The 18565-nt window shown below is 41.8% G+C and overlaps 1 protein-coding gene across 1 annotated transcript in view; it reads right to left on the bottom strand.

The window, feature by feature from the left end:
- The window catches only part of URB1 (URB1 ribosome biogenesis homolog), a 55148-nt gene that overhangs the window by 14762 nt on the left and 21821 nt on the right, over window positions 1-18565 (bottom strand). The window contains exons 14-28 of the mRNA XM_054391607.1: window positions 18182-18294; window positions 16937-17056; window positions 13068-13184; window positions 12312-12450; window positions 11087-11257; window positions 9685-9881; window positions 8915-9139; window positions 8198-8377; window positions 6348-7200; window positions 4964-5165; window positions 4590-4767; window positions 3098-3156; window positions 2147-2340; window positions 614-724; window positions 454-517 (exon numbers count right to left, since the gene is read on the bottom strand). Coding sequence (XP_054247582.1) covers window positions 454-517; window positions 614-724; window positions 2147-2340; window positions 3098-3156; window positions 4590-4767; window positions 4964-5165; window positions 6348-7200; window positions 8198-8377; window positions 8915-9139; window positions 9685-9881; window positions 11087-11257; window positions 12312-12450; window positions 13068-13184; window positions 16937-17056; window positions 18182-18294 — 2923 coding nt within the window. The remainder of the gene's footprint in view (window positions 1-453; window positions 518-613; window positions 725-2146; window positions 2341-3097; window positions 3157-4589; window positions 4768-4963; window positions 5166-6347; window positions 7201-8197; window positions 8378-8914; window positions 9140-9684; window positions 9882-11086; window positions 11258-12311; window positions 12451-13067; window positions 13185-16936; window positions 17057-18181; window positions 18295-18565) is intronic.

The raw sequence follows: 18565 nt of genomic DNA on the forward strand, positions 1-18565 counted from the left end.
AGATTATCTAGATTCTCAGACAAAGCTATGAGGAGTTCTTAATTTGGAGTCTAGCCCTGCCTCAACTGCCTGAGCCAGTGCTCTTGCATTGTTAACATTAATACCCACACCTTACAGAGAAGTGCATTTGAGCAAGTCAGACCAAAAGCATTGGTGTGTAAGAACTGTTAGCTCACCCCAGTAGTGAGTTCCCACTACGGAGAGTGAGGGACTACTAAAATGAGACAGTCCCTCACCCAACCCACAGCCACATAAAAGTTTGGGCAACACACAAGAATTACATTAAGAGCAGAAAACACACAAGAAAAATGTTTCCAAAACCAACATTCACCTCTAGGTTTGACCTTGCTCACTGTTTTATCTCAGTTAAAAATAAGGTCCTGGAAAAGTGCCAGTTGTGAAGACTGCTGGCTTGCAGGTAGTTAGTTGAACAAAGGAAGGTGGTCGACCTACCTGGAATTTATAAGACTTTGATTATTCTTCTCATATAACTGAAGCAACAGCAGTATCTTCTGATCTAAAAAAACAAGATGAAACCCAAAGTCAGTCAGTCACCCATGAAGATGAAAACCAGATGCAGTAGGAAGTACATTTCCCAGGCTAGCACACTTACCTACAGCACTCAGTGTAGCCCCATAAGCCCCCAGCAACACGGCAAGGTGACTGCTCTCACAGAGAGAAGGGCTGAGTTTCACAACTGTCAAGAGTATATCCACCAATGCCTCTGAAATAAACACAGAGCTTTAGCTTCATTGCTCTCACAGCTAGAGCGTATACCAACACCCCAACACAAATACAGCTTCTCTAAACATGTACACACAGAGTACTGTGCATTTTAGACCAAGATCTATCTCTGTAAATACAGAAAACCCCAAAACATTCCTTCAACTACACTAAAGGATGGTTATGATGCATTTAATTCAAGTGGAACAACTTTTTTAAAAATAAGTTAAAACAGTACACACCCTAGCTGTTGTAACTTATCAAAGTGCTTCTAGACTGGGTATTTAAACAGGGGCCATCTGTCTTGGGACAAAATTATCCCTCTTTATTTTATAACTAGCTGAGAAACAGATCAACTAAGCAATCAGGCTACTCAAAGGCTAACAAGATATCTGTGGCAGATTCAAGACCTTAATCCAAGTTTCTTTACTCCCAGTACCTGAGAAGGCATGGGCTTTTCCCCCTAGTATCTGCAGGAATATAAAATGTATGTCAAAACAAAGCAGATCATAAAGAGAACAGCCTGAATGAATGCACTCTTGACACCAAGCTTCTGAATTACTGACGTTAGCCTCAAAGAATCCATACTGTTGCTCTGCAGAAATACATTCAAAAGGTAAAGCATACATTCAGCAGCAAAACCTATTACTTGTATTTAATTTCACTAAATTTGTTATTTCACAAGATCTTTGTGCTCTTTTCAGGTGACTTAAAACTTTAAAGCGTGTTTATGTGCTGTTGGTTAATACACACAAAATCTGTTATCAAACATGGTGCCCTGAGAATTCCCTCCCCTTTTCTTACACAGCTCCTTTGATCACTGAATCTCAAAGCCATGTCCAGTGGGAAAAAGGCTGAGGTGTACGCAGATTAAATGGTTGGTCTGAGGTCAGGTAGAGTGTTTCAGTTGACAGAGAAAGAAACAAAGCCCAATCCTACACATAAACTAGCACCAAACTCATGGAAGGATATTCTTCACAAAAGGTTGCAATAGCAAAACCACATCGATTAAATTAACATTTTTCATAAAACTTGCAAAATTAACTTAAAATCCTCTGTTATCAATCTTTGTTAAAAACAGGGTTAAATACTACGTATTTTAGTGATCTTATAGCCTCATAGAAACCAAAAGAACCAATTCCATAATTTGGCAGGGTAAAAAAAACCTAGCAAACCAACAAACAAAGAAGCAAAACTTCCAAACTCACCTTTTGAGTAGTTTTAGAGATGTTAGTGTCTAAAACTGGCAGCAATAAAATGATTGCAACATTTGGATCCAAGCAGAGGTAGAATTTAAAACTAAATGCTAATATTCTTGAATTGTTTAATAGCTCTGCAAGTCTATGTAGGTGGATAGAATATAATACAAGAAAGACAAGATCACTAAATAAAATTAAAGGGAAGAAGAAGACAAAAAAAATACCTCTTGTCTGGGTGTTCGTGCCATCTTCTTCTCTTGACCTCAGTATGGCTGACAAAAATAGAGAGTGCTGCGTGACCATCATGTGAAGTTTGGAGAGCTTGACTAAGCTCTGACTAAGCTCTGAGTCTTCCTTGTATAACAACTGAATAGCAATGTTCAGGACTTTCAAAAATGCTTCATCTCTGTAGCGGTACCTTTAGAAGCAAGAATCACAGAAAAGTCAGACCCCAACCAAACCCAAGCAAACCTGCTTGGAAAAAAAAAAAAATCTGTTTAAGAAATGAGAAGTTTGCAAACTGTAAAACCAAACCAAATCAAACAAACAAAAAAACAACAAAAAAAAGAAAGCACATCCACCTCTTTCCCCAAGTTGTTTTGATTTAATCCTTTTTAAACCATACTGGTACCTAATTATAAAAAATAAAGGAGAATCGACACATAGCCACACTTGGGGCTGCACTGACCTTAATAAAGAATTTGCCTACTAACCCTTCAGACAGTAACCCTACAGATTAAAACTCCCAGCTCCACAGAAGCTAAGATTATCCTAAACTATTTCTAATGTCTTTTAGTGAAATGGTTTGCATTTAGAAGTGAAAAATCTGATTGTTTTCATATGAATTGTATTTAAGAAATATCTTACTTAAGAAGAAGTTATATGAGCATAAGGCTTCTTTATGCCAGTTGAGAAGAAGTTAGTCCAGCTAACCAGTTAGCTGTGTTAGTTATGCTAACTGAAGCACAGAATCCAAATCTACCTGCAGTTGTGCAGGTTCAGGCTCCGATGAAGCCAGTGGATGTGACATAAAGTGCATCCTGAGAAAAAAGGAGCATCATCCAATCTGACTGAATTAGTGGGAGGCAGGGTGTTACCAGTAGAATGTAGTGTAAGATCAAGTGAACAGAACTGCACCGCCTACAGCACCTTCAGCGTATGTCAAAATTACTTACTTGAGTCCTGTCTTCATAAAGCTGTACCAGTCTTCTGGATCCACTTCTTCAACAACACGCTGTTGAATGGAGTAAGTGAAAACCAATGTTTACATTTAGCACACAGAGCTTCTACAGATCATCAAGTCTAGCAATTTCTGTTCAACAGGCACGCTAACAACATGCAAGCCAAACACCAAGGTGAGATGATCAAAGGAAACAGGGAAGATGCAGTAATCCTACTTCCTGACTAAAATGAAACTTCAAGTCTTGGTTTTTGGTCTTGGGAGCATATGGGCAATTAAAAAGCAGGCTGGTCTGTAGGTACAAAAAAACCCTGGAGTCTTGAAAATCTTCATGCTCCAAAAGTGTGAAAGGAGTAAGTAGCCAGCAAATCAAAGCAAGAGATTCAGGTACTAGGTTTCTGTGTATCTACAATCCTCTTAAAGATAACCAGCCTTTGCATATGGCAAACAGCTGGGCCTGGGTTCTTTACAAAAATTGACCTTCCCTGAAATCAGTTTTAAGACAACTGTCAGCTGCACATGCCAGCACTCCTGGTAATGGTAGGTGCTTAACCTTGTCAGGCCTGTGAACACTGTTAGGATGAACACTATGAGGTGGTTCCTCAGGTCCTGCAAGACTCCTGTCCTGCACAAGTCATGTCCTAAAACGAACTCTCAACAGAAGCCAGCAAGAGGTCAAAGGCAGTCGCTGCCTGCAGAGACCTTCATTTTGCGTACACTGGTCTGCCTACCTTACTGAACTACAAAAAGAAGAAAAAAGTAGTAGAAAGGGAATGATCAAGCAGCATTCTTTATGGCCAAGGTCCAGATTTCTAATTATGATCATCTGGATTTCTGTCACAGGCTTTTAGAGGGCATGGCAGGTGGGTCACAGAATCACAGAACGTTAGGGGTTGGAAGGGACCTCCAGAAATCGTCAAGTCCAACCCCCCTGCCAAAGCAGGATCACCTAGGGCAGGCTGCACAGGAACACATAGAGGAGGGTTTTGAAAGTCTCCAGAGGAGACTCCACAACCTCTCTGTGCAGGCTGTTCCAGTGCTCTGTCACTCTCACTGTAAATAAGTGTCTCCTCATGTTGAGGTGGAACCTCCTGTGTTCTAGCTTGTATGCACTATTCCTTGTCCTGTCACTGGGCACCACCAGTAAGAGACTGGCACCCTCATCTTTTCAGTGTCTCTATGACTTTTTTTTTTTTAATAAAAACACCCATTTGCAAGCTGTGATTTGTAACTTCTGAACTTCTCAAACTCTGATTTTCAAAGGGGACTGTTAGCAGAAAGCTGTTACCAAGAACAACTCAAACCTGCTTCTTAAAAAGGATTAACAGGGTTGGAAAACTCTGCAGAAGCTTTTAAAAGCTCATAGAAGCCACAACCTACAACACATAAAATAAAGACACATCTGTATTTACCCAAGATACTAGAGCATAAGATAACACATATGCACACAGTCACATTATGGCAATGAAGATAAAAAGAAATCTCACCAGTAATTCTTCTAGCCTCAACAGCATGGACCTCTCCACTTCTTGCTTGCTTTCATCTTTACTGCTGTTGTACATGACAATTAACCCCTTCATGCAGGCTGATAACAGCCGTTTCCTCCAGGAATGCAACTCTTCAGAGTTTTCAAGCACTCTAGATATGGCATCTGCAACTGTCCAACTGCAGAAAGATATTTTTTGATGTTGTAACATGCTTTCTGTGTATGTTAAAGATGTCTCATGCTGCCAAAGCATAAAATGACAGATTCTCTGAGGAAATGATGCTATTATTGTACACAATATTTGCATTCATCAACATCTACTGTAATGTAAGAAGACAGAATGAGTCATAAAACAGGGCAACTGGATTTCCCTACCTCTCATTATTTTCTGCTTTCTCAAGAACGGCCAGAAGCTGATCAATAAGGTTTTGCAGCCTTTGGCTTCCTGAAGATGGCAACAACTTTGAAAGAACTTGCAGTTTCACAGTGGTCTCATGTGAGGCTTCTGTCTCTTGAAAAACACCACAGAGGTCCTTCCACAGAGCTTTCCTCAAGACAGGTATAACAGCTGAGACAACTGTTGGGAGAGAGCAGGGGGCACAGATTCCATCAACTAAATGTGCTGAGCAACAATAAGTTGCAATTACAAAAATCCCACATACCTTTCCTAATGAAGGCCCAGGTTGCTTAGTTTCTAGGGAGTTATACAAGACTAGCTGCTAGTCTGCTAGAAAAGCACACTCTGTATTACCCCACAGCAGCGCTAGAAGTGTTCAGCACACGCACCAGCCAGCCACTTGCTACACAGCTGAAATTGGGCAAACAATGCAGGCCTTCAAGAGGGACAACTTCCTGATAAGAAGTCTTGTCCTTGCACCTCAGGAAGGCTGAAACTTTACCAGTTCTGTGACCCTGGGCTCAAAGGAAATTTTCTCTCACAGCAACAGACAGCAAACATATTTTACAAATTAAGTCAGTCAGGCAGCAGTTTCCCCTTCTAGTGTTCAAGCACAATACCACTGGTGTGCAATAGGTGCCAGTTCTTTAACCCCTCTCTACTTTCTGTATGCTGACAGGGTCTTTTCACTACTAGATAGAGCCAGCCTTCTCCACCAGCAGCTACAGTCAACCTGTTTCTATTTACACTTCCATGCAATAAGATAAATTAAATAAAAGTGATCCTCTTCTATCAGTTGAATCCTAACTCATTTTGCTGGTAGAAGACTTAACAGTCTTGTCAATTTAATGCTGCTCTTGGTTTGGAAAGTTGTGGACTGCCAGCTTAGGAAGCATTACTGTAGGAAGCTATATTTGGAGATTTATTTTAGAAGAAAGTTTTGGACTCTTAACGCTTGTAAAAGTGAAAGCTTATGTTCTGCAAAACCATATGGCTATGGCATTCCACTCACCAGACAGTGTTCTACCTATGCCCAAGAAAAAGTTTTTACCTCCTATACTAAACCAAGATAAACATGAAGACAGATTTTCACATACACTTAGCATTAGATAAGGGTTTCAGAAGAGAAAACTGGGCAAAAGCAACTGTCAAGAGTTCTTTGCTTCAGTCTAACAGCCAACCCGCACTACAGTCCTTCATCTTATATGCTGCAGAGGTACTTACAAGAGAATTACTTTAAGTTAGACCCATAAATTTTATCACCTCTACTTATTGTGCAGAGGATACAGGACTTTAAGGCCAGCACAGCCTACACTGGGAATCTGGCTTCCCAAATCACAGAGGAATCAGCTGTGGCTTTACCTGCAGCAGGTCGGGTAAAATCATACTGGTCTCTGCACTGCAAATACAGATTAAGGAGTGGAAGAAAGCTGTCCATGTTCTTCTTGAGGTACTTTCCCATGGCACTGCTCAGACACCACAGCTCAAACTGCAGTAGGTGAGTCCTACAGTGTTTTATCAGCATGCCCACAATGGCAAGGGAGGTTTCTGACCTCTGGTTAAGGCAGTACACGTGCACATCTACGCTGATTGTGTATGCAAGGACTGGCTCACTTTGCAGAGCCTGAAGGAAAACTTTCTCCAAATCTTTGCTAGCTGATGCTGACATCAGTATTCCCAAGGCTTTCATGTGCTCTGTGGATAGCAGTAGCTCTCCCTGGGGCTGCCTCCGGTAGCTCTCTGTGAGGAGCTGCACCAAAATCTGTCCATACAAGCTTAATTCCTTCCCTTTATTAGGGGACTTTTCAGATTTCTGAGTAGTCAATCTCATCTCAGGAAGTCGCAGCATGGTTAAAGTGATCTCTTTCAGTTCGTCTGCAGCCATGTATGCATGCAACTCCTCCAGAGCCTCCAGCTGGTAAGACTTCTTGGGAGAGACCTGGCTTCTGTCTTTCCTTGCAGCCTCTAGCTCTTTCAAGACACTTTTTGTAACAGCCTCAAAGTACTTTGATAAAACACATTTCTGATCCACGCTCTGCAACATTGGGGCACCCTTTTTCAACAGCTGGAGCACACCAGAATTGAGGTGGGCTGACAGAAGCTTCACAGTGACCGGGTTTAAACGGTGCTGAGGGAGAGAACGTTGTTCTAAAGCCAGGAACCAGCTCTCCAGGGTAGGATGTCTGAAAATCAACAGGAGTGTGTCTTCCAGTGTCTGTAACAAATGGTTGTAACAGCATCACTGAGTGGAAAATCATAGGTGGGGGAGAGGTGGGAAGAGACAGGACAGAAGGACACACACAATCACCATCAAATCAATCATCTGCCTATTTTCCAGAGCTTTATAATTACAATTGTTGAACATCAAATATTCTACAAACTGTCAGAGAATAAAAATATTAATGAACTATAGGCACATAAATACCATTCTTTCATTGCTTATGGGAGGCACACCTCCACTAAACACAGGCACATTTCCAGGGGAAAACTGTGTATTCTGGGGTTTGTCAATACAATTCTCCACAAATCCAAAGAACAGATCAAAGGAGAGCACTCCTCCAACTACATGACTTTCATAACTAGGCCTTACACAGGGCTTAGAGAATAGAATTTCTTCTGCAAAGGTGTTATCTCTGCCAGGACTTCCCCTGACCGTATCCCAGCTCAGGGGTGAGACTGCAGTTGATGTAGCTTGGTCAAATCTCCAGACAGTAGTTTCATCAACTGTTGGACCACACACTCAAATTTCCTAAGTCCCCTGTCTAGACCTTAACAGCATCTTTCTGTATCAACCTGTTTCCCTTCAATACAACTCTGGGATATGCACAGTGTGTGATACTGATAACCTGCTCACTCCCTGCCCTTCTGAGGGCCTGGCAAAAGCTGCATGAATGCTTCTACAAAGCAGTAAATTCCTGTTCGAGACCTTATACAGTGAGTGTTTGACAGCTACACTTTTAATCCTAAATGAAATCCCAGAAATCCTCGTGACTATCATCACAGCCCTCACAATGCCTGATCCCCTGTTCCCTGTCATGTTTAGCCAGTTCCATGTTTTGGTGATTGATGAAAATATATCAGCATAATTTGTGCTCCAAAATCACTCATGTTTAAGGTCATCTGGTTCAGCAAAGTGTAAGACTATTTCCCTGCAGAATAAATCAGTTTACTAACAGGTGAGCTTCTGGCCTGTGTATCAAGGGATTTGGTACCTTGTCATTTGAAGACTCCTCTATAATCAGAGACTCCTCATCCATAAAGAGATCTGATTCAGCCTGATGTTCTTCCCGTTTCTGCTGATTATCCAACTCTATCTGATTTCCTCGGCACAACAAGCTGCTCAGCAGGTCCACATAGAAGTCAATAAGGCGAGGACCAAAGGTTTTGCTAAGCTGTGAAAAACAGACACCTTGGAAGTTGAGAAAATAGAAGGATGGCAGCAGATGGATAATTATCTAACAGAAAGAGGAATTAACTAAGTATATACTAGATTACAACCTTTTCTGGGGGAAGGAATCATTCTTTTCTGTAGAAACTTAATTCTAAGAAAAAGTCTCAGGGTGCCAAATAAACATTTAGAGGCTTTCATCTATCCTGTGATTTTTGATGTAACACAGGCCAGTGAATTTCATTCTCTAGGAAAAGCTTCCTATGGAGACCAAATTGCTGGATCAAAACCTGGAGTTTGTTGGCACTATGCACAGATCAGTGAGGTAACCCATGCAAAGCAAATCCAAGACTCCTCAGCAACTAGAAGGATAGACATTTGTTTACAATTCAGGTGCAGATTTGTCTGCACATCAGTGAGAGCTGAGTGCATGAAAAAGCTGGAGAACTGGATCCTTAAGTTTTAACAGACAAGTCATTTGTACTTTCTGCATGAACGTAAAACAAACAAACCCACAGCATCATCACAGTATTGCTCTTACACTGCCAAAGTTCTCCACTGTGGATTTCAGGTAGAGCAGCACATGCTTTACTCCTAATAAAAGATGTTCAGGTGGGAGCTGGGAAGCCAGATCTCTCAGTTTTGTTTGGACGTTGTCTTCCAGTAAAGCATTGCTTCCTCTCTCATAGGCTTTCTTTAGCAAAGTGGTAAATACAGAATCCAGGGCTACAGGTGGTTCTTTGCATATGTCTTCAAGTTGTTCAAACTGTTTAAAACGTGAAAAAAACACAAGAGAAAAATGAAGACAAGTATGTATCAAAATTTTTGTCAGGTACTTTTGTTCTGAAACACAATGTGTGCTGAAACCGGGACTGAAGTTCCAGGACTACACGTCATAAAGCTCATCAAAGGTGTCCCATTGGGAGACTGCACATGGTTACTGCTGGGCTAACAGAAAAACACCTAACACAGCTGGTCTGAGCCTTCCCAACCCATACCTAGGTGAACCTCAACCACTGCAAACTGGCTCCTCAGGCCATGCCACACACTATATGCCAGAATGAAGAGCTGTAGTCTAGGTGACTGCACACAACCCTTGAGCCCTAGAGCTTCACTTCCCAACCACAACAAACACCTCTTGTGTAGTTAGAAAAAAGCCCTTGAGGAAATTTGTGTCTCAATGTGATCCAGAAGCAACACAGAATCAGCTCAGTGTAAGTGCACTTCCTGACGGAAATGTAACCTTTCCACACTGTGAGGTTTTACACTAACACTGGCTCAAGAATTCAAGTGACTTCAGGTGTTCCATACCACAGGTTGCTGAGACTGCTGAGGTATCCAAAGTTTATAGTACTGGTTAAACTGGTATAGCTGAGGATAATTAGAAATTTCCAAGGACTGCAGATCTTTATCATAGAGCTGGAACATCAAACAGAGGGCAAGCGGATCTCTCTGGGAGTGCAGGAGGTCAGTGAAAACAGCAATGAGATACTCTACAATGTGTACTTCTGAAAAAAAAAATAAAAATAAAAACATTAAAATTCTGTTGACAGAAGTAATCTTCACAAACACACAACACTAGGGCAACCCTCTTTCCTTAATGGCTGGGCAACAGGCTATGTAGCATCATTTAGAAAAGTGCTGAATAGGATTAAAAAAGCCAGACAACTGTTCCTGACCCACTGAGGTCTCTGAAAAAATGCTTCATACAGTAGTCCTTGCTGAAGTAAAAAAATCACCTCACTTTTAAGATACATGCTCGGGTTGGTCTCTTTCCTTCCAGATAAGCATAACACTAACTTCACCTTTACTATGTTGTGCTAAACTTGTCTGCATTTTGGTGGATAAGGACCTCAGTCAAACATGACCTAAGAGCAGAACTGATTTGTACTGGGAGGAACACACCTAGGACAACATGCCCTGATCGAATACAGAGGATTTGCTTTCAGTCCCACCTCAGGTGGTACTCAACAGTCAAATATACACAGGACTTGGTGAGGTGCTGCAGGGTTGGTAAATCCTGCTCTGAGGCCAGCTGCTGCCCTTGTGACTCCTTGCTCCACCAAATCCTTTCCTCAAGTGAGGTTATTAGAACTTTGCAACATTCACCCCTGGAGATTCATCTCTGAAGAAGTGGGGTTGTTTGAAAATGCATCCATTTTCTAGTCAACACTCGAGTCCTTTTTCTGCTACCAACTGGTCTCAGTGGAATAGCTGCCTACAGCCACTGAAGCCACCTTTCCCTCATGCTCTGCATGTTCTGTGCTTTAAAAACTCTGTTATTGAAGGGCAACTGCTTCCAAGCCAAGACTGTCCATGCAGGGAAAATATCTTTCCACTGCTCTTCCATCTTCTATACACTGTGCTCAGAGCCCAAAGTCACTCCTCTCCTCAGAGGGGAAGGAAAGGCACTCTTTTTCTAACCTTAAGCAAGTTTGCTTTCCCACAGCAGGAGCTCCCTGGAGTAAAATGTCAGTTTATAGAATGCCTGCATTTGCATCAATTTTCCCTACTCCAGAAACCAAGAGCCATCTTCAAAGTCACAAGCACCTCAGAAGTTTTAATGCCTCTCTTATGCAGCAAACTGCACTATGGATCTGCACCTCTTTCTGCTTGCAATGGAGATAATAAAATACCTTGAGGAGCTAACTGGGTAAAAATGATCCCACTTCTACTCCACTAGTATAGACATAGAAATTAAAAAAGTCTGTACCTGTTCCATTTTCAGTCTGAAGCAACAGGTTATTTCTGGCCTCTAATGCAGCAGGTACGACAGCACTGAACGGAAATGTTTGGATAATCATGTCTTCATTTAAAGTGAAGCCAATTTCTTCATCTAATCCATCACTGCCCTCTATGAGGACATCCACCATATCCAGGACATCTAGTAAGTGAAGGGAAATTGTAAGCAGAGGATTCAGAACCAGAACACCACAGAACCGAACATTCCAGGAATACAACACAGCTTCTGAATTCCCAAAGCAGAGAAAAGGATGAAAGCCTCATTTGTCTAGCAATGTAACAGTAAATGCAACTCTAGAAATCACTGTCTCTTACTGTGTGCTTTACACTTGTTGCCTTTCAACTCCACTGTCCAGCTGATAGAAGGGAAAGAAAGAGGTGCATTACTCACTGCCACCCTGGTGGCATTAGGTAAGGACTATCGGAGCATAACCATGACAGGAAATGTGTATGGGAAAGTACAAAGGAAGCAGCCACTTCCCCATTAAAAGAACATCCTGGGCAGTCCTTGAAGAGCTTCTCAGCTCTACAGAGACAAAGAACTAAACTTTGATCATGAAAGAGTCAAAGGCAGCTTTACCATAGGAAGGAAGCATCATACCTTAGGTGGCTGGCATTACATCTCTGTAATACACTCAGCTCAAGGCAACTGATCCATCTGGTACTGAGTGTTAAACAACCTCAATTATCTTACATTTATGTACTGCAAAATCCCACACATGGACTGTTATAGCAGAACAGCCAGCACATGGAAAGCTGTCCAAGTGTCCACATCTGCAGAATACTGAGTTTGTCTGCAGTAGGGCTGATCCCAGAAAGCAGAAGCTTCCAATTGTGTGCCTGCAAGTGAGAAAGTTCCCTGGGCACCCCAAACCTCTTCTCCTGGATGAACAGATATGAGCAGCCCCAAGGAGGAACTGTAAAAGTTTGCATTTTTAGTTATAAAATGCTACTGCAGGAGCCTGAGGAGAGATTTAAAACACTGTTAAAACAGCATTACTGCATCAGAAATTACTTTTGGGGGGTACAGTGGTGACTTTGCAGTTCAGACTTCTGATATTAAACACAGCTGGAGGGCTGGGTCTTGTAGGTCTTAAGCAGGATCTGTCCAGTTACCAGTCAGTTCTGCAGATTAGGGCTTGAAACTGTAGCACAAAGCCCTGGAATTTACTCCTGTTGAGGGAATCACCACATACCATCAATGTGAGAGATGGGGATGCTGACGTTATCAGAGTCTTGTTTAAACATATTCACTTGGAGCATACTGGCTTCCTGAACAAGGTCTGCTGCTTTATCTGTATAGGAATAGGGGTTTGTCACCAGTTTCAACAGGATCTGTTAACAAAGGTTGAGAAAGAAACATAAACGCATAAGCTAGCATGTCTATGGGAACCATACCTTGTTAAGAAGGACCATGTGCTAAAAGTGGTTGGAAGCTGGGCGAGTTTGAGGAGGAAAACTTCCCACACTTCTGCAGGAGTCTCCCTAAAAATGTCCACTGCACTTTTGCACCTAAAGTGCTACCCCAGACTGAGTCCCTGGGGAAATTTCACTGAAAAGGAAACGCTGGGCATTTAACATCCTGAAAAGTAAACAGGAAATGTCAATTTTTCTTGTAAAGGATTACAATTTACTTAGGTCTGATATCACCACATAAAGAAACGAGGAGATAAGAGCTACACACACCCCCATACACACATTCTACCCTTCTATCAACAACGCTGTAATTACAACTTATCTTTCCAGATTCAATTTTCCTCCAAATCATTTCACTGTCCTCCCACCCAAACCAAGAAAGATGTCAGCTCTGTATAAAGAATTACAAACAATTGCTTTTCTCAGAATTCATTCACTGATCTTTGACAGGTTTCTCAACAATAGCAACAGAATAATTAGTTTCCATTAATGCTATTCTTGGCATTGTTTATCCAGCTAATTTGAACAGTTGTTACCCTTTCCAAAAACTGAATCACTGCTTCCTTTTTGTCTTCTTTTGTATTATCCAAGTGTTCCAGCCAAACTGAAAGTTCCTTCCACGTGTACTCAAACACCCCGCTGTCACGTAAAACCTGTCCAGAAAAATCAAAAGGGTGGTAAAAAAACCTCACAAAACAACTAAAACACAAACTCCAAAAAAAAGTACAGATCTTTTGTACAACAACTTTATGTTTCTCTCTTCTTGGAAAGAAAAGGAGCAGGTTGATGAAAAGAAATACCTGCACCTCTTTCCTTAACCCCCTCAATTCAAGAGGCCTTATTCCCACTCACACCAGGGCCACTCTAACTGCATTAATGGAGGGTAAAAGTGAATGTTTTTCAAAACAGAATCTCACAAGACTGCATCAGCTGGCCTCAGCATAACCAGGACCAAGGACTAGTGCCGTCATACTGGTTGTTTCATAGAATTATAGAATCATAGAATCAGTCAGGGTTGGAAGGCACCACAAGGATCATCTAGTTCCAACCCCCCTGCCATGGGCAGGGGCACCTCACACTAGATCAGGCTGGCCAGAGCCTCATCCAGCCTGGCCTTAAATACCTCCAGGGATGGGGCCTCAACCACCTCCCTGGACAACCCATTCCAGGCTCTCACCACTCTCATGGTGAAGAACTTCTTCCTCACTTCCAGCCTGAATCTCCCCACTTCCAGCTTTGTTTGCTTACTGCTTTCCCAGTAAAAGCTGTAAGAGGTGAGGTGTGACTGTGTGGAATACTGGAACAGGTTGCCCAGGGAGGTACTTGAGGCCCCATCCCTGGAGATATTCAAGGTGAGGCTCAACAAGGCTCTGGGCAACCTGATCTGCTTGAGGATGCCGCTGCTTACTGGCAGAGAGGGCTGGACTAGATGACCTTTGGAGGTCCCTTCCAACCCAAACCATCCTATGATTCTCTATGTTACAGCTGACAAATGAAATTCACTGAGCTCTGCCAGACGCACATACATGCTCTATAGGAAAAGGGTGAGAAGCAGCCTTGTGGCATAGAAAAAATGGCTTTAAGGATGACTAAAACAGAGGCAGAGCATGGCTTACTCTTGAACAATTGGGAAAATCAGAGAGCGACTTTTTTCTGCTTCTGTCTTCCTAGAGCCTCTCCTCCTCTCACCTGCTATCTGCAGCACAAACCCAGTACAATTCCACTTGGTTCTCACCCTCACACTGACCACGTGAATGGGACGAATCCCTCATGCACCACATTTAATCATGCTCCAAACACCTATTCACTGGACTGGGCAGCAAGCACATGGCAGTACCACTGTGAATGTTCATTCCCATGCATTTGGAATACAAAACGCCTACAAGCACTCTGGACACAGGAACCAGGCACATGCTGGGTCTGTATGCACCAAACCGAGAGACCATTGCACTACCTGCAGTGCTGCTCACTGCAGCAACCTCTCTGCCACTTCACTGCTCAAGGCCTCTGGTGCAAAGACACAGACAAAGAGAGCTGGCTACAGCACAGAGCCACAGCCAAGAGCCTTCTACGCTGGACAGCTTCAACAGAGTTAGCACGTCTCCTGTCCCATCATGTGGCCCGAAACACTAGATGTGACCCCTACAACAGAGGCTACTACAATACTGTCTCACTAGCTGGCAAGAAAAGTCTCCCTAATGCTCAGCCAAAGGTAAGAGCCTGGATAATGACTAGCAGGACTTTTGGTCCAACCACATCAAGCACTTCTGTTGTCAGCAGTCAGTTAGCACAAACCCTACTGAGGTCAAAGATGCCTGAACACAGAGCATTCATTCCCTCCACCTTTGTAAATCTTACTTTTATAATTTCAGGGGAGCAGGCTATAGTGCTTTAAGAGGGTTGTACATCTTTATACCTTTACAGAAAGAAAAAAAAAGAAGCATGCTCTTAAAAACAGCCAGTACAGGGGCTTTTGAAAGATACTGATGTAACAGAAAGGAAATAATTGCTAAATTAAATCTAAGTCAGACTATTTTTGCTTCAAAGAGTTGGGCAAAGAGTTAAATGCACAGTGGGTCATGACCCACTGTTGTATAGGCACAGTCACGGTTGCTGTGGGTGGTGAGGTAGATACAGGTAATAGGCATGAACATATTTAGAATATTTTGCCCAATTTCATGCTCTTTAAATCCAGGTCCTTATCTGAAGCACCTAAATTAGAAACTTGGTGACCCTGCACTCAAGTCTGCAAAAGAAAGGAGGGAAAGGGAAGGAAAAGAGAAGCAGGAATGGATATCTGAATGACAATTTAGATAACAGATGATTTGATCTGCACAGGGGTAGAACCATCTGCCTCTCACTCTCAACAACAGAAGAAACCTTCACCAGCTTCCTAACTCTGGCACCTATTTTAAACGACTGCTACTACCTGGGATGAATCTGTGCCTTTGTTTCTCCCCACACACAAAATATAAAAGAAGCCATCGCAGCTCATTTGCTCTACATTTACTCTGTGTACACCAGCAGCAGCTACAAAAATAACACTACTGCTTACATGAACCTGACAGGGTAATTCATTTAAAAAGAAAGGGGGGAAAAAAAAGGAAAAGAAAAAAAAAAGATACATTTTAAAATAATTTACTATTTTGGGCAGAGTCCTGAAATAGAAGTACACTTGCAGCTCTCATGAAAACAGGCAGGAACAGAATGTGAAATTCAAAAACATGCCTTCCGATTATATGTCACTGTGTTGAAAAATAAGCAAAACACACTCATTAACATCTATTCTTAGCAGCCTTTCTGCTGACATATCTGCCTGAACTTCACTGCTCCTGTATTCTCTTCGGAGAAAATGAAATGGACTGAATCTAAAAGAGGAAACAAGAATGAGTCAGGCAGCCCACATCTCCACTCAGCAAAAGAATCTAAATAGAGTAGAAAAACTATATTGGGTAGCTTTTGATTGAGATATTCATTCCTGAGACCAAGTTAACCTGACTTTAATCCCTTGCAGGGACCACAGGCAACTAAAACCTAATTCAATTGCTGTAACTTTGGTTTAGTGGATTGAACATTACAACTTCACCCTGTGATTGAAGCTAAATGCAGACATCACAAGCACAAAGCTGTATACAAACTTGCATATCACTTATTACTATGGGATACTGCACAAGGAGTCCTGCCCAGGGATTAGAACAGCTTGTTGGATTTTCTCTTGGCAGGGACAGTTGTTGGGTTGGGTTTTGTTTTTAATGTAGGTCTCTGCCCTTAGATAACTAAAAGATGCCCAGTTTTAAAAAGATGCTGTAAACAACAGCCATTGGTGTCTTCACCAGACTTGTAGTTGAAAAGCCAGATAACCTATTTAAATGCACACAAGGAGATTTTAATTCATTTTTAAGGCAAAAGTACTCCTTGCATCAGAGCTTGTACCAGACTGTACAAACAGGAGTACTTTGCAAGGCCAAAGCAAACTAGTCAAGGCTTCAGCAAGGCTAGAGGATGAAGTACAGGTAAAAAAATGAGGACAAAAAGGAAAAACCAAAACCAATCTCTTCTTGATCAATGTCAAGACCTTTTCAGGCACAAACTATATTGATTTATTACAGTACTGGAATTAATTCAACCTAGACAGGTGAGTAAACATAAAATAAATTTTCCTTACTATTTCATCAACTTTTGCAGCAATTTCAGTTGACAGCACTTACTTTCATGGAGTATTTTAGCTAATAGGTAGTTATCTGATAGCAAATTCCAAGAAGAGTCATCAAAACAAGAAAGAAGACCTTGCTGGTCAAACAGCTATCCAGTAAAGGTAGGTACTTCAAGAAAATATTTCACAATCCTGACTTTTCAGACCAACATGATATAGTGAACATCTTGGTATTTCAGATCAAATGCTTACCTTGATAATCAGTTTTTTGGTTGAAATTTTCAGATGAGAATGGTTACTTGTAACAAACATTTTCATCAGTAAATAGAATACTGATTTTTCAGTAGATACTTTCTCTGTCTCAGAGACACCCTAAAGAGAAAAATATATTAAAATTCCCCTGGTATAGCAACACTGTACAAGATAATGTTGCACTGAAGCAGAAATGCAATGTGGAGACCTACCCAAAAAACACCAAGCCCAGAAATTAGTAAGATCATTTACACTACTTTGCATTCAGTGAGACACGAGGATGGCTACCATGAGTTTTTGGAAAGTGAAAGATAAGAGAAACACCAACTCATACAAGAGCCCAAGATAAAGCTAGCTCCCTCCCCAATCATCTATTCTACTTTTATTTCTGTTGGCCCCAGGAACTCAGATTTTCTACAAGTGGTGTCTGAATAAGACATATAGTCATACAAAAGACTGATACTCAAAGAACAGGAAAACAAAATAAGTCACAGGGATGCTGAACAGCATCTGAACATCAAATAACAATCCTTCAGCAACCTCCTCTGCTTTTCTCACTGACTTGCATTTGATGTCCAACAACCATAATCCTCCGTAACATTGCCAGGTTAGCTTTTATCTTTTCTATTAAAATCTATCTACACTAGTAAAAGGCAAAGCCACAAGAAAACACTTTAGCTTTTTTGTCAATTTTCAGGTTTTCCTCTGCTTGCTGTTAACTCTCCTAGTTTGGCATGATCAAAACACCCATGAGTCTCTCAGCTTCCCCACAAAGCTAGGCTCACTTCTTTCTCCAGAAATGAAAAGCAGGCTTTCTACAGTTTTATTTTACAAGCCTGCAGAGAAAAAGAGAACAGGGACCCTAAAAGTTTCCAGTAATTATGAAGAGGAGGGACAGCCTTAACAATGTCAAAATCTTCTCTGGGAATGGGTAGGATGGGTTCCCTCAACAGCTCACTTCCCTGGTCTGAAATCTCAGGCTTTCCACGTAAGTGGAAACCAGCAAATTTTCACTTGTGCCTCCTCTTTCTTGTCCAGCCCTCATCAGGGTGGCAAAAATTCCTGTCCTTGCAGATAAACTTCTCAGTTCAGAGGGGTTCTTCACTAACACTAAGACTATAATTCCTACCAGTTTAGTGAGCCACCTCTAAAACAACTGGACTGGGACTAGTTTAAAACAGTGACAGATAAAAGGTTTCAGAACAACAGGCTAAAGAAGCATAAATCTGCCTTGAAGTCTCTTACCTGTACTTTGAACCAGGCAAATTTATTTGCAGGAAGTTCCAAAGCCACTTTCAGTATATGGTGCTGTAGAACAGGAGGGACCTCCTCTCGGAAGCCTTTTTCAGTGACGATACCTGCGGTTTGAAAGCAATACAATCAACTTTATTTGGGTATATCATCCTGAAATCACAGGAATACCAACCATTCAGGGCTTCAAACCACCTCTGGGCGATAAGCAGGCAATTCACACATTTTCATACTGTCAGATCCCCCGCTGCACTATGATTATGCCTGGTCAACCTAAGGATGGAATCCAGCCCTTAGCAGGGAAAGTGTAACACCTGCCCCTGGCACAAGCCATCACTGCTGCATGGGAATACAAAATCTCTTCTATCAGTCTCAACA

The sequence above is a fragment of the Indicator indicator genome, chromosome 1 (assembly GCF_027791375.1).
Source record: "Indicator indicator isolate 239-I01 chromosome 1, UM_Iind_1.1, whole genome shotgun sequence".
Taxonomy (NCBI): Eukaryota; Metazoa; Chordata; class Aves; order Piciformes; family Indicatoridae; genus Indicator; species Indicator indicator.